The sequence below is a fragment of the Mirounga angustirostris genome, unplaced genomic scaffold, assembly GCF_029215605.1.
Source record: "Mirounga angustirostris isolate CCGP_5_RB_7025 unplaced genomic scaffold, mMirAng1.0.hap1 SCAF_1, whole genome shotgun sequence".
In the NCBI taxonomy this organism is placed as follows: Eukaryota; Metazoa; Chordata; class Mammalia; order Carnivora; family Phocidae; genus Mirounga; species Mirounga angustirostris.
In genome coordinates this window covers 3,171,387-3,186,562 of record NW_026991709.1, presented here as the reverse complement: position 1 = coordinate 3,186,562, position 15,176 = coordinate 3,171,387, and the positions used below count along the sequence as shown (strand labels likewise).

Below are 15,176 nucleotides of genomic sequence, written 5' to 3'. Positions count from 1 at the left end.
CGTGGGTGGTGGGGATGTAAGCCGGGGGCAGCCACTGTGGAACAGTCTGGTGGTCCCTCAAAAAAATCACACGTGGAATTACCATGTGACCCAGCAATTTCAGGCCCGGGTATAGAACCAAAAGAATTCAAAACAGATCTTCGAACACTTATACACAAAGGTTCATGGCAGCACAGTTCCTAACAGGTGAGAGGCAGAAACAACCCAAATGTCCATCCGTCGTGGATGAAGGGATAAACACAACATCCATCCACACAACGGAACATTATTCAGCCATAAAACGAGTGAAGAACCGACCCTTGCTACAGTGTGGGCGAACTCCAGAAACATCGTGCTGAGTGAAATAAGCCAGACACAGAAGGCCAGACTGTAGCATTCCGTTTATATGATGGATCCCAAACAGATACACCCACGCAGACACAAAGCAGATTGGCGGTGGCCAGGAGAGGGAGGGGAGGTGATGACGTGCAGTGGGATCTGGCTACATGACACCGAGAACATCACATTTTTAAACTGTTGATTTAAGGTTATGGGAATTTCCCCTCAATCAAAAAACCCCAAACATTCGAGTCGCTCTGACCGACCTAGCCCCAAGCAGACACTGACCCACGCTTCCCCAGCCCCTTTCTGCTGCTCCCCATTCTGGATTCTTCCCCAGAAAAGGCACCTGCAGCTGCTTTTACCCACCCTGCTCCTATCCTCACATGGGTTCCTCCACCTGGCTGAGTTCTATTTAAGAAGATTCTTGCATTGAAACATTTTAGAAGAAAGTTAAAGAAAAACACATCTACTCTAATAAACCATAAATAGATTCATTCAGGTAGCCAGGTGCTAATAAAGGGAAAACGAACATTCCTGCTGGCCCCGGGCTAAGCATCCTGCACCTGTCCTTGCTACCCATCATGTTAGAGCAGTGCCCAGCGTCAGGCAGCTGAAAGTCACATTTGCGTGCTCAGACAAAAGGAAGAGAGGCCGGACACCGGCCAGTGGCGTGGGGGCCGTCAGAGCTGTGCCGTGGCCCCGGCAGGTCCTGACTTGGTCTTTTGCTCTCGCTCACAGGCAGCCACGAAGTTCAGCAAGTCGATGGCAGTGACGACCCCGAACACCATCTGCCTCTTACTGGACTTGCCATTGCTGTGGTCTGAGGAACAAGGCAGTAGGTGTAAAGGGTCCTGTGTGTGCATGCGATGGGAGGCCGCCCTGCCCGCACCCAGGCCCTGCTGGCGGCTGAGCTCCCGAGGCCCCGCCCTGAAGCCGCCCGAGGGTCTCCCCAGCAGCACCCGGGCCGCCCCACAGCAACGGCCATCTGACACGAGCCGTCTGGGCGAAGCTGCAGAGTAGGGTCCGGGCTTCTCCACGCCAGGGCTGCCGGGCCAGATGCCCCAGTCTCACTACTCAACCCATCTGTGGGTCCCCCTTGGTGCCTGCGCTCGAGTTTGGGCATGAAGTTCTAACACTGCCCACAGCATGAACCACAGCAGCTCATAGCTCTGGCCTGTCTTCAGACCCATGCCTCTCTCGCGGTGGCTGCCATCCTGTGCCACCAGTGGGCGGACAGGGTTTTGGGGATGGTTAATTTTATGTGTCTGCTTCACTAAGTCACGGGGTGTGCAAATACTTGGTCAAACATTATTCTGGCTGCCTGGCTGAGACCAGATAGCTGATCGGCTGCACTGAGTAAAGCAGACGGCCCTCCCTGGCCTGGCGAGCCGCGCCTAATCAGCCAAAGGCCTGAATAGAACAAAAAGGCTGATGCTCCCTGAGTAATCGAAAATCGTTGCTGTCTTTGGACTCAAACTGAAACACTGACTCTTCTCGGGTCTTGAGCCTGTCCGCTCAGCCTGCAGCTCCTGGGACCTGCCGATCTAGTCACGTGAGCCAATTCTGGATACTGAATCTCTCTCCGGACGTCCACTCATCCTCCTGGTTTCCCTGGAGAGCCGTGACCAACACACGGACGGCCCGCAGAGCAGAGGAGCGGGAGGGAAAGGCCCAGGTCCCATCTCTTTCCCCAGCACCACTCCCGTGGCCGGCTGTCCCTCCCGCCTTGGAGGGCAGAGGTCACAGAGGGTGGGGGTGGGGAAGGCATGGGGGGGCGGGCACCCAGCTGGCCTACTCAGAGCACCTCAGGAAAATACAAGGGGAACCCAGAAGGGATCAGCCCCGCGCACTGCAGGGATGTACAGGCAAAGGGGCAGCTTTGGAGAAGCCTGTCCAGGGCTGCCTCTGTGCATGCATCCCCGCAGGAGAGGGTGGTCTGTAGCCGCCTCTGTAACCTGCCCTACACACCCCTCCAGGAGAAACTCGTCCAGAACCGAGGCGTGCAGACTTTCTGTAAAGGGCCACACGGTCCGTTAAGACCACTCGGTTCTGCCAATACAGCAGAAGTGCTACCGAGTGTGACTCGAGAAAACTTTATTCCTGGACCCTGAACTTGGAGCTCCTTATCTTTTTCTTTTCTCTTTTTTTTTTGTAGATGCTCAAATACGAGTAAACGTGAGACTAGGAGGAAGAACCCTCCCACTCAAGCTTGGGGGTCCAGGACCCTGGACACCCTCCTTTGCCCTCGGAGGCTGCGATTCTAACTGCAGAGCCGTTTCGGGGGGGGCAGGGCGTACATACCTGCAGGCCCCCCCACCACGCCCGATAAGGCCAGGTCCCATGCTGTGGAGCCAAGGACGGGAGAGGGATTAGACTCGGGACCGCCCAGGCACCAAGACCACTCTCTGTCAGGAGGGTGGGCAGATTTCAGGCCCCTCCCGATTCTCACTTCCCCAGGCCGCCTCCTCCCCGGGACTGGACCGGCGTCCCCTGGCCTGAAAGTGGCTGTGTACGTGGCAGTTCGAAAGCCCCATGGCCTCCCCGGCAGTGGGCACCCAGGCAGAGGGGTCCCTCGGATCCACAGTCCAAGGCCGGTGGGGGCTTAAGGTCAGCACCACCGACTCCCCAGATGCTTGAGGGACGAGGGCCTCCCTGCCCCACACAGCTCATAGCAGGAAGGTGCACGGAACCTGGGGCTGGGCCTTGGCAGCCAGCGGCCTGCAGGGCTCCCGCTCCCCGGCCCCAACCCAGCCAGGCCTGCAGTGGGCCCTACTCACACTGGATCTGCTCGTGGACCACCAGGGCGAAGTGGTCCGTCTCCAGGATGTGCGAGAGCTTGCCCAGTGGGTCCGTCAGGCGGATCTGAAAGAGAAGCGGTGGTTAGTGCCCACGGGGGCGGCCCAGCCGGGTTTCAACCTGGCCAGAGCCTGAGGACTGCTGCTCCCATGGCCACTGCTCCAGAAGGTACCCCCGTAGCCTTTGGCTGAATCAGAAACTGAACACAGGACGCAGAGGGCAACACAATGTACGTAAGACACTAAGATGAGCCATCAGTCCCTGAAAAGACACAGGACATTCTGTACAAATCACTACATGAGAGAGCCTGTTAAAAGAGCTTCCCATGGTCTGATCCCAGTTCAGTCTGGAAGTTCTAGAAAAGACAAAATAATAAAAAGATCAAGGACAAAGAGGTGGAGTAGGGGGGGTTACGCACAGTATTATTCTGTGGGACACTGCACTGGATGCATTTGTCACAACCCGTTGGCCTGTAGAAGACAGATGGAACCCCCACCTCAACTAGCCCTTTACTTAGTAACAATGGACTGCTGGTTACCGTCGCAACAAACGGACATCAACACAAGACTCAGGAAACCATGTGGAGAAGGGAAGAATGTGGGAACTCGCTCGGTACCACCTGCTCAGGACAGGTGATGAGAACTTAGAGTAAGAAAGAAAAAAGACGCTCAGTCTGTCTGCCTTTCAAAGATAAATAGTAGAAGACTCGCCTGCACGCAGCTTCATGGGAAGTGTGTTTCTGACACAATGGGAAAAGGGAATTTGGGGAATACAAAATGGACAGAAGATCCAGGAAGAAAAATCAGGACGGGGGGACTGGAAACCAGCCATGGCACGGAGACCCTGGTCCTCACTGGGGGCGGGGGGGGGGGGGGGGGACAAGGCCGGCCCACGGTGGCCCCCGTCTCCAGGCCCATCACCCCGCTCGGTCCGTAGTTCACCATCAGCTGACCCAGCATCCAGGTCTAGGTGGGCCCACCCCCTTGGGAAGGGCTGCCCGGACCCTCTTACCCCCACATGGCCAACACCCAGCTCACACCTCAGGAAAGACCTGAAACGGGGTTTCTCAGCCCAACCGCCTGGGAGCTGGGAAGTCACAGTGACCACATGTCCAGATGGAAGATGTCTGCTATCAATGAAAGGCCCAAATGGCCTCAGTCTTTACATTCGTTTAGAAGTCAGTGTGAGGAGGCTGTTCCATGGATTCGGCCTCCCTGGCCCTGGGGGCGGGGGGGTGGGGGGCGCGTCATCAAACTTGTCCGTCCCTAGCACTCCACAGACAGACCCCATCCCCTCCCTGGAAGATGACGTTCGCATGATCGAAAGCAACCGCTCTACCAGTTGAACTCATTTGAGGCCATAATTCCCTCTGAAAGATCTTTCCAGTTTTAAATGGCCCAGAGGGAGAGGTGAGCACCGCGAGGGGGACGACTGATCCGGAAAGCAGAGTGAGCCCACCCCCGCGAGGCTGGAGGCGCAAGGCTCACGGCCTGGGGCTCTGTGGTGGGATCTTCTTTCCACCTGGTCACACCACAAGGTTCTCAGAAGGGGAGTTACAGACGGGGCGCCCGCAGCCCAGCCCCGAGGGTCACTTGGTGTTAACCATGCTCTTAGGTCGCCTGTTTACCATCCCAGAAAAGTCCTTTATGGACCTGGAGAGTCCTCTGTCCCCATGGCCTCCACGGCCTTCAGTTCCCTGGGGCTCCTCATCAGATGCGAGCTGGACAAACCCCAAGGTGACTTCCAAAGCCCAGTTAGCCCCACCAGAGCCTAGCCGGGCGCCCTTCCTATTTGGCTTCGGTAAGGGGGGCGATCTCCCCGTGAGAAGACACGTGCTCACGGGGCCGGGTGGAGAGGGTCAGTGGTACCCTACACCGTAGCCACACCGGGTGTGGGCTGAACCGCACACGGCAGTGCCCCGAACGCACGCTCGGCGGCTCAGATGCTGGATGTGGCCAGAAAGACCACGGGGGTCAGGAAGAGCCCGGCGGCTGGGGCAGCGGGGAAGGCCAGCACAGGGCAGGGCCGTGTGCCCGGGAGACGGGTCCCACCCAGGCTTTACCCTGGGGCCCCTGCGTTCGCAAGACAGGATGTGGTCCGTGGAAGCCTCGGACGCCTGGTGAAGGAAGACCTCCTGCCTCCATCCGCAGCAGCCCCTTGGCGCCCAGGGCGGAGCGGAGCAGGCACACTGGGGCCCCTTCATGTTTTGCTCCTGCCGGCCCTGCCCAGCATCTCGGTGGCAGGACACTGAAGTCCCCACACGGAGACCCTGAGAGTCCTGAAAGCAGGAGAGCCAGCAGGGCCGGCCCGGGGCTTGGCCATGCTCTGAAAGGAAAGGCGTGCCGGGAGGTCCGACCTGGCCTCTGAGGGAGGGAACAAAAGAGAGCTGCGCGGCAGGGGGCGGCCCCCAGCTCTGCCTGTCCACCCTCAGGCTCCGCCAGCCTGAAGACACACACACAAAACCGAAGCACCATCAGAGCAGAGACCCCCCCCGGGGAGCCACGCCGGCCCACGGAAGGTCCACGGAAGGCCACGGCGCGGGTGCAGCCACTCCCCGAGGGAAGGGCCAGGCGCCCACAGAATCAACCCCAAAAGGCCCGAGATGCGATGGAGCGGGAGGGGGACAGACGGTGTGCACGGCCCACTGCGGACGGATGGCAAAACCAGATGTGGTGGGAAAGCCGCCGGACACGGCGTGACACGCACGGTGTGTGTATGCGTGAGTCGGGGGCACACGCGCCACCTGCGGGCACAGGAAGTCAGGGCCTCCGCAGTGCTGGGGGTCAGGGAGCAGTGCGGGAAGCCTTCGGGGTGACTGGGGATGGGGTCACGTCACGCCGTGAAACGGGACGTGCGAGGCCGTTACACCTCTTAGGGACGGGAGCGAAGAAACAACAGCTGGTGGCAACGGGGCCCGCGGACAGCTCGCCAGCGCTCAGCCGGGCTGGCCAGCCCCTCACGGGTGACACGGGGGCCGGGCAGCCCCCGGAGCTCTCGGCCGGAGGCACACCCGTGTGCCAGGGGCTGGGGGGCGAGGAGGGCCGTGTGAGCAGAGGCCCGCGGGAGGGGCGAGCGGAAGGCCCAGGAACGCCCGCCGTGTGGGGCCGGGGGTGCTGGTGGCCGGAGGAAGCAGCACAGGTGGACTCGGAGGAGCGGGGGGAGGGGGTGGCTCGGGGGAGGGGGGCTCCGCAGGGCCCGAGCGAGGCGGTGGAAGTGGAAGAAAGCCTCGAGGTTGCGGCGAGGCGGGAGGCGCCGCACACTCACCCCGAGCCCCTGGCCTCCCCGAGCGGCGCAGCCCACCGCCCACCTTCGCCCTCGCCGCCACGTGGAGGCCAGAGCGCGAGCAACAGCGCGGGGGGGCCCAGGGAGAGGGGACGCCCCACTCTGCGGCCTCGGGGCCTCGGACAGCAGCGCGCCCTGCCCGGCCTGCTGAGGCGCCGTCGCGGTGATCTCAGCCGCCGCGGGGTCCCCCCAGCCCCGAACGTCGCCCAGAATGTTCTAGTTCTCACTAGGTAGCTGGGCCTGCCAGATACTCCTCACGAGCGTGCCCGGGAAAGGCGAGGGCCCCGCGGTACGGGGACGGTCACGCGGGCGGAGGCGCGCTTGCTCCGGACCCCGGGGGCCACACTGCGCACCTGCGCTCAGGGCGCCCGTACCTGCTTGAACTGCTTGTAGAGGACTTTCCGAACTTGGTCCGACGGCTGAAGCTTCCCGGCGAGCAGGGATGACAGCATGTTCCCCAGGGTCACCATCCCCAGGATCACCCTGCGAAGCGGGGGCAGGGTCAGGGGTCAGGGTGGGCAGCCCTTCCCTGCCCAGGGCAGAATATGCCCACGGGCGCCCTCAGCGTCAGAGGGTGCCCTTCGGCCAAGGGGGCAAATCCAACCAGTACGTGCAGGGCCTCCGGGTGGCAGGGGCTCTGCAAACCAGCGGGTCCCCTCGGTCCCCTGGGCTTCCGTTCTGGCCCGTGTCGGGGCCGAGCCGCACGGGGGCGGCGGACACTGACCCTGACTCGTCGACCACGGGCACCTGGTCGAAGCCCTTCTCACGCAGGATCTCGATGGTGTGCTCGCAGGTGACCGTGGGCAGCACGGTGAGCGGAGCCGACAGGCTCAGCTCCTGCACTCGGAGGTGCCACCACCTGAGGGCGGGAGCAGGGCGGGCCGTGAACCGGGAGGCGGGAGGCGGGGACAGAGCCGGCCACTGTGAGGGTCATCACACCGGGAGGCCGCGCAGCTGTGGGCCGGAGCAAGGGACCCTGCGGCCACACGGGGCACCTCAGAGGGCGGTCCTCACCACGGCTTGGTCACCGTGAAGTCCTCCTCCTTCAGGAAGCCCTTCTGCAGCATCCACTTGTCACTCAGGAACTTGGACCTGCGGGTGTCAGCAAGTCACCGGGGTCCGGACGGAGGGGCTCACCACCCCTCTGCCCACACGGAGGGGGACACGGCAGGCTCTCAGAGAAAGCCCAGCACCCCTCGCCGGATGCCATGGGCCAGCAGAGACGCCCCGTGGCTGAGCTGCAGGGCGAGGGCGCCAGGCCCCCAGGGCAGACCTGGGAGACCCCGGCAAGGACCTAACGCGGGCACCCGGCCAAGCAGCGCCCGGCGTCTGTGTCTGAAGGCGCGCGGGCCACAGCAGGTTCCGTCCCCGGACCTGAGCCAGCAGGCCCCGCGCGGCTCCCGGGGCCACCTCTTCCCCACCCCCCGCCTGACACTCGGGGACAATGCTGTCCCCGAGGGACACGCCCCTCCTGAGGGTGAAGCACACCGGCCCAGGACCGGCCCTAACCAGGCAGCACGAGCGCCCACAGGGGGAGTCCCTGACCCGCCAGCAGGCGACCAGGACACGGTGTGAGACGACCCGCTCCGTCCCTCAACCGACCATCTCCGAGACTCACACCTACGCCACCGCTCAGACCTACCTCGCCCCTCGCAAGCCCACCCCACCCCTCACACACCCCACCTCACACCTCACCCCTCACCCCTCACCTCTCACACCTCACCTCACACCCACCCCTCCCCTCACACACTTTCACCTCTCACACCCACCCCTCCTCTCACAGCCACCCCACCCCTCACACTCACCCCTCACACCCACCCCTCTCACACCTCACCCCTCACACCCAACCCACCTCTCACACCTCAACCCTCACACCCACCCCTCCTCTCACACCTCAACCCTCACACCCACCCCTCCTCTCACACCTCACCTCACACCCACCCCACCCCTCACACACCTCACCTCTCACACCCACCCCTCCTCTCACACATCTCTCCCACCAACCCCACCTCTCACACCCACCCCACCTCACACCTCACCTCACACCCACCTCACCTCACACCTCACCTCACACCTCACCCCTCACACCCACCCCACCCCTCACACCCACCCCACCCCTCACACACCTCACCTCACACCCACCCCACCCCTCACACCTCTCACAGCCACCCCACCCCTCTCACACCTCACCTCTCACACCTCACCCCTCACCTCTCACACCTCACCTCACACCCACCCCTCCTCTCACACCCACCCCTCCTCTCACACCTCATCTCTCCCACCAACCCCACCTCTCACACCCACCCCACCTCACACCTCACCTCACACCCACCTCACCTCACACCTCACCTCACACCCACCCCACCTCTCACACCTCACCCCTCACACCCACCCCACCCCTCACACACCTCACCTCACACCCACCCCACCCCTCACACCTCTCACAGCCACCCCACCCCTCTCACACCTCACCTCTCACACCTCACCCCTCACCTCTCACACCTCACCTCACACCCACCCCTCCTCTCACACCCACCCCTCCTCACACCTCACCTCACACCCACCCCTCCCCTCACACACCTTCACCTCTCACACCCACCCCTCCTCTCACACCCACCCCTCCTCACACCTCACCTCACACCCACCCCTCCCCTCACACACCTTCACCTCTCACACCCACCCCTCCTCTCACACCCACCCCTCCTCACACCTCACCTCACACCCACCCCTCCCCTCACACACCTTCACCTCTCACACCCACCCCTCCTCACACCTCATCTCTCACACCAACCCCACCTCTCACACCCACCCCTCCTCTCACACCCACCCCACCCCTCACACTCACCCCTCACACCCACCCCTCTCACACCTCACCCCTCACACCCAACCCACCTCTCACACCCACTTCACCTCACACCTCACCTCACACCCATCCCACCTCACACCTCACCCCTCACACCCACCCCACCTCTCACACCTCAACCCTCACACCCACCCCTCCTCTCACACCTCAACCCTCACACCCACCCCTCCTCTCACACCTCACCTCACACCCACCCCACCCCTCACACACCTCACCTCTCACACCCACCTCTCCTCTCACACCTCATCTCTCACACCAACCCCACCTCTCACACCCACCCCACCTCACACCTCACCTCACACCCACCCCACCTCTCACACCTCACCCCTCACACCCACCCCACCCCTCACACACCTCACCTCACACCCACCCCACCCCTCACACACCTCACCCCTCACACCCACCCCACCCCTCACACACCTCACCTCTCACACCCACCCCCCCACCTCACACCCACCCCACCCCTCACCCACCTCACCTCTCACACCCACCCCTCCTCTCACACCTCACCTCACACCCATCCCTCACACCTCACCTCTCACACCCACCCCACCCCTCACACCCCTCACCTCACACCCACCCACCCTCACACACCTTTATCTCTCACACCCACCCCACCTCTCACACCTCACCTCACACCCACCCCTCACACCTCACCTCTCACACCTACCCCTCCTCTCACACCTCACCCCTCACACCCACCGCACCCCTCACACCCACCGCACCCCTCACACACTTCACCTCACACCCACCCACCCCCACCCACCTCACCTCTCACACCCACCCCTGCTCTCACACCTCACCTCTCACACCCACCCCTCCTCACACCTCACCTCACACCCACCCCTCCTCTCACACCTCACCTCACAGCCATCCCACCCCTCACCCACCTCACCTCTCACACCCACCCCTCCTCTCACCCACCTCACCTCTCACACCCACCCCTCCTCTCACACCTCACCTCACACCCACCCCACCCCTCACACACCCCACCTCACACCCACCCCACCCCTCACACTCACCTCTCACAGCCACCCCACCCCTCTCACACCTCACCTCTCACACCTCACCCCTCACACGCACCCCACCTCTCACACCTCACCCCTCACACCCACCCCACCCCTCACACCTCACCTCTCACACCTCACCCCTCACACGCACCCCACCTCTCACACCTCACCTCACACCCACCCCTCCTCACACCTCACCTCACACCCACCCCTCCTCTCACACCCACCCCTCCTCACACCTCACCTCACACCCACCCCACCCCTCACCCACCTCACCTCTCACACCCATCCCTCCTCTCACACCCACCCCTCCTCACACCTCACCTCACACCCACCCCACCCCTCACACACCTTCACCTCTCACACCCACCCCTCCTCTCTCACCCACCCCTCCTCACACCTCACCTCACACCCACCCCTCACACCCACCCCACCCCTCACCCACCTCACCTCTCACACCCACCCCACCCCTCACACACCTCACCTCTCACACCCACCCCTCCTCTCACACCCACCCCTCCTCTCATTCTCCTCAGACCTTATCATACACAGACACTCACACACACGGCAGGCCACCCAAACTCACGGGGAGTCCGTATTCTTACTGGGTGGGGTAGGTGAGCAGCCCAGCTCAGGGCAGTTTGGCAATGGCAACCCAGGCACGAATCACCCCACCCCCGGGAAACCAACATGGCGTGCCCACAGGAGCAGCTGAATGTACCACAGATACATGGCCCACAGCCCCCGTGCTATGGAGGATGCTGTGAGGGTTGGGGGGGCGAGGGTCTCTAGATCCCTGCCCCCCAGCAGCCTGCTGCAGAGCAACTGGGCCCATAAGCACAGCCATCAGCCCAGGGCCATCAGCTGGACCTGTGGTCTTCAGCGTTCGGACACAAAAGTGCACAAACGCTCGGCACCACCGGGCCTGAAGGGGCCTTGCAGGCCACTGGTCAGACATTGCACAGCAGATCCTAAGGGGCCATGTGACCCCAGCCAGGGATCTCCACAGCCAGGGGGTGGACGAAGCTACAGGGCGAGTGGGGGAGGGTAGCAGGGAGGCGCCATCAGGGCAGCTTCATCCTCATCCTCCCTCGGCGGATGCTCTAGGCCCAGACTTCGAAATGTGTCTAGGGGATCCAAGATGGGGACGAGACAGGCTGAAAAACCATGACCTCCTGAGACGTGAAGGGAACCCAAGGGCCAGGAGGGAGGAGGCAGAGCCGGCAGGGGTCCCGCGGACCCCCCGCCACCCTTTTGCTGCCAGAGGTCCGGGGAGGCCCGGCGGGGGGCCACGAGAGCGCCCACGGAAGGCGGGGCCACGCGGCGCGGCTCACATGTAGTTGCGAACGGAGTCGGGCAGGATCACCACGCAGCGCTGGCCCTCCTGCAGCTCCCGGGCAGCCTTCACGGCCACCGACACGGCGCTGCCCGCGCTGCCACCTGCGGAGCGGTCAGTGAGTGCGTGCGCGCTCTGGGGGCTGCCTCTGGGGCCCCGCTTCTCCTGCACCCTGCCTTCCTCCCTCAGCCCACTGCGCTTCACATCTGCCCGGCTTTCATCGCTCAACCCTCCCCCAGGGAAACCCAGAGAGCCCTGAGCGGGCTTTTACAGAGCACATGCGTGTCGCCTCTGTCCCTCAGTCCCCGGGGATGGAAATCCGGCTGCTTCCCTTGGGGGCCTTGGGGCTGCGAGAGCAATTAGCTGGCAAGGAGTGCTGTCCCACCTCCTTCTGCCCCCGGAGGCCCGTGTGACAGACGCCCTCCAGCCTGGGACCCCAGTCGGTGAGCCCCCACTCCAAGGTCAGTGCTGGGCTTGATGGAAAACACAAATGTCCTGAGAGCTTTGGCCTCACCCCCAAAACAGCCCTGCACGGCCGATGGCATCGCCAGAACTCTTCCCACGGCGGGGGGTGGCGGGCAGGCGGGAGGCAGACGCCCGGCTCACACCCGGACCCCACTGCCCACGGCTACGTCCTCTTCCTGTCAAGCTACTGGGGATCTGCTATGTCCCCAGGCCCCTCACCTCTCCCACTCCTTCCCTTCTCGGTCCCTGTGCCACACCCCTGTTCTCAGCAAGACCGTTAAAAGACAAAGCATGTGGACCCTAGGGACCCAGGAACATTGACCCAGAGCTCCGGCCATGTTCTGGAACGGCACCTGCCCCGCGGCCTCCTGCCCTTGGCCGTGAGCACGATGGCCCACCGAAGGGCAGGTGGGCGGACGGCACCGACAAGCACGGCCGCCGCCGCCCCGCGGCCTCAGGACGAGGAGTCTCTTACCCATCCGGACTGGGAGCGGGCAGAGGGCAAGCTGCACCCCAGCCGCCAGCCCGGCGTCCGCGCACCACTCACCGCACAGCAGACCCTCCTGCGCGATCAGCATGCGGGCGAAGGCGAAGGACTCCTCATCGTTGCTCTTGAACCACTTGTCCACCACCTGTAGCAGGACCCCCACCGAAGGCTCTGGAGGGGCTCGGGCCCTTGTGAGGTGGGGGCGCGGCCCACCGCCCGTGTGCACGACCTCACAGATGCCCTGGCCTTGGTCCAGGAGGCCGTGACCTTCAACGGACATGGCCCGGCCCCACGTGTGGGATGCGATTCTCACGTGTAAAACCTAGAACTTTCTCCCTCTCCCCGGTCTGACACATTCTGCTTCTGGCAGCTAAAATCGCCCTCCAGGCCCCACTGCATCACAGTATGTCCCCCCAAGGTCCACTCCAGACCCCTCTGATGGACGCTCCCCCTAAAGAGCCTTGTCTGGGGTCCTTCTCATTCACCTCGCTCACCTGCCCTAAGCACCTGGAGCTCCCTCTCTCTGCGGGGGCCTGACGTGCACACAAAGCTGGATCTGTGCCACTGGCCACGTCCACGTCTTTGCCCAGCAAGGCCACGGCACACACTTGATAAGGTGCCACCGGTTACCTAGCCTTGACCGCCAGGGCCGCGCTTCGCCCACCTGCCTGCGCCGTGCTCACTTCTCTGCTCCTCCTCCGGAGAAAGCCGGTTCGAGGGTGCATGTCCACGGAGGGCTGGAACCCCTCGCAGGGGAAGTGGCCTGGCTCTACCTACCGACCGGTCCAGCACCGTGGGGATGAAGTCGTAGCCGATCCCCTCCACCTCGTACATCGTCTGCTCCGTCTGGTTCAGCTCCTCGGGCTCTGCAAGGATGGAGCCCTCGGGATCCACCCCGATGATCTGCAGAGGAGACAGCATTAGGACTGGAGCTGGGCAGAAGTCTCATCTGGCCACGCCTGGCTTTCATCGAGGTGGCCAATCCCGCCCTTAGCAAGCTCCTGATAAAGATGAGCCCCTGGGGCGTGCGCCTCATTCCCAGGCCTCAGGCCAAACTGGAAACCCAGGAACCCAGGCCCCAAGTTGGGGAGATTCCAAGGTAAACGTTCACCCCGGGGCTCTCAGAGGGGACGGCATGTGGTTGGGGCGGAGCCTCCCAGGGGAGGACCTGGTGAGCAGGGCGCCCCAGGAAAAGCCCTGACTGCCCCTATGGGGACAGCTGGAGCCTGTGGGGACAGAGAGCAGAGAAATGGACCACCAGCCCCTCCCCAGGTCCAGGCTTAACTCCAAATCCAGATGCTTTCTCAGATGGGGCGCATGTGGGACCCGAGCCTAAGAGCTTCGAGCTTCTGGAACAATCCTTGGAGGCCTCCCAAGCCAACTGCCCCAGCCCCAGAGCATCTGGGCTCGCCACTCCCAGACCAGTACAGACACACACATTGCCCTGGACACAAGGCCGTAAGCAGAAATGTTGGGAACTTTCAGCTCTACAGCAGAGGCCACTCTGGGGGCCTGACGCCCAGAAGCTGGACGATTCCGCCCCCAAGTGCAGTTGAGGCCGCAGGGGAGAGACGCACACACGTCAGGGCCTGGTCTCTGGGCAGGGCTGATGCCCGGGTGCCTCCACCGCCCGCCCGTCCGCAGCCCCCGGGTCACTCACTTTGCACCCGGGGCATTTCTCCTTCAGCTTCCTGGCGATGCCTGTGATGGTGCCCCCCGTGCCTGCCGAAGCCACCAGCATGTCCAGCTTCCCTGGTGGCAGAAGCTGCGTCAGGGATCCTCAGGCCCTAACCCAGCCGGCCCACCCCCCCACCTTTTTTTAAGATTTTACTTATCTACTTGAAAGAGAGAGTGATCGAGCGTGCACACGTGCAAGAGCAGGGGAGGAACAGAGGGACAAGCAGGTTCCCACTGAGCGGGGAGCCTGATGTGGGGCTCGATCCCAGGACCTGAGCCGAAGGCAGATGCTTCACCAACTGGGCCACCCAGGCGCCCCCCCGCCCCACGCTTACTAACAAGTGAAAACATAACCAAAACGATGGCTGGTTATGGAAAGGGTCCAGAGAAACTATTCTCGTGTTTCAACAGCCTTTCATTACAGTGCTAGATCGTAAACAGCATTCACAGCAAGTGACGCAGGGGGCATTTCAATCTTGCTGACGGATACACGGCCACGGAAATCGCGATCTGGCGTGTGTCCCTCCACGCCGTCTGGAGGCCGCCCCTAGGGTGTCAGGTTTGGGACGTGACTAAGGGAAGTGAATTATAAAGGAGACAGAAGAAATCACTCGGGCTTGGCTCAAACATCACCCGGCTCTCACCCTGCCGAGGGGCCAGCTCAGACAGCCCACAGACAAGTCCGTGCGGGCACGCACGCCAAGGCAGAGGCTGGTTTTTGCCAAATGAGAGAATTCTCACACATAAAACCTGGGTGAGCAAATGCTTGGAGCTCGCTGCCCGGCTCCTGAGCTCCAGATTCCAAGCAGGAAGCCAATAGGACCCATCGCCCGGCACCTTCTCCCTCAAGTCTCTTCGGGAAATAGCCCAGCAGCAAACACCAGCACAACCCCTCCGGGCCTTGGCTCTGAACGTGCAGAAAGGTTCCAAGGAAGCTCA

The 15,176-nt window shown here is 62.7% G+C and overlaps 1 protein-coding gene across 2 annotated transcripts in view; it reads right to left on the bottom strand.

Moving 5' to 3' along the window:
* Window positions 1–368: 368 nt before the first annotated feature.
* The window catches only part of CBS (cystathionine beta-synthase), a 24,491-nt gene continuing 9,683 nt past the window's right edge, over window positions 369–15,176 (bottom strand). The window contains exons 8-17 of one of the 2 annotated variants that reach the window (XM_064578301.1): window positions 14,221–14,312; window positions 13,338–13,463; window positions 12,621–12,705; window positions 11,607–11,712; window positions 7,414–7,491; window positions 7,124–7,258; window positions 6,774–6,882; window positions 3,099–3,183; window positions 2,623–2,664; window positions 369–1,141 (exon numbers count right to left, since the gene is read on the bottom strand). In XM_064578301.1, coding sequence (XP_064434371.1) covers window positions 1,002–1,141; window positions 2,623–2,664; window positions 3,099–3,183; window positions 6,774–6,882; window positions 7,124–7,258; window positions 7,414–7,491; window positions 11,607–11,712; window positions 12,621–12,705; window positions 13,338–13,463; window positions 14,221–14,312 — 998 coding nt within the window. In that variant the 3' untranslated portion in view covers window positions 369–1,001. The remainder of the gene's footprint in view (window positions 1,142–2,622; window positions 2,665–3,098; window positions 3,184–6,773; window positions 6,883–7,123; window positions 7,259–7,413; window positions 7,492–11,606; window positions 11,713–12,620; window positions 12,706–13,337; window positions 13,464–14,220; window positions 14,313–15,176) is intronic. The other variant, XM_064578308.1, reaches the window with a different exon arrangement.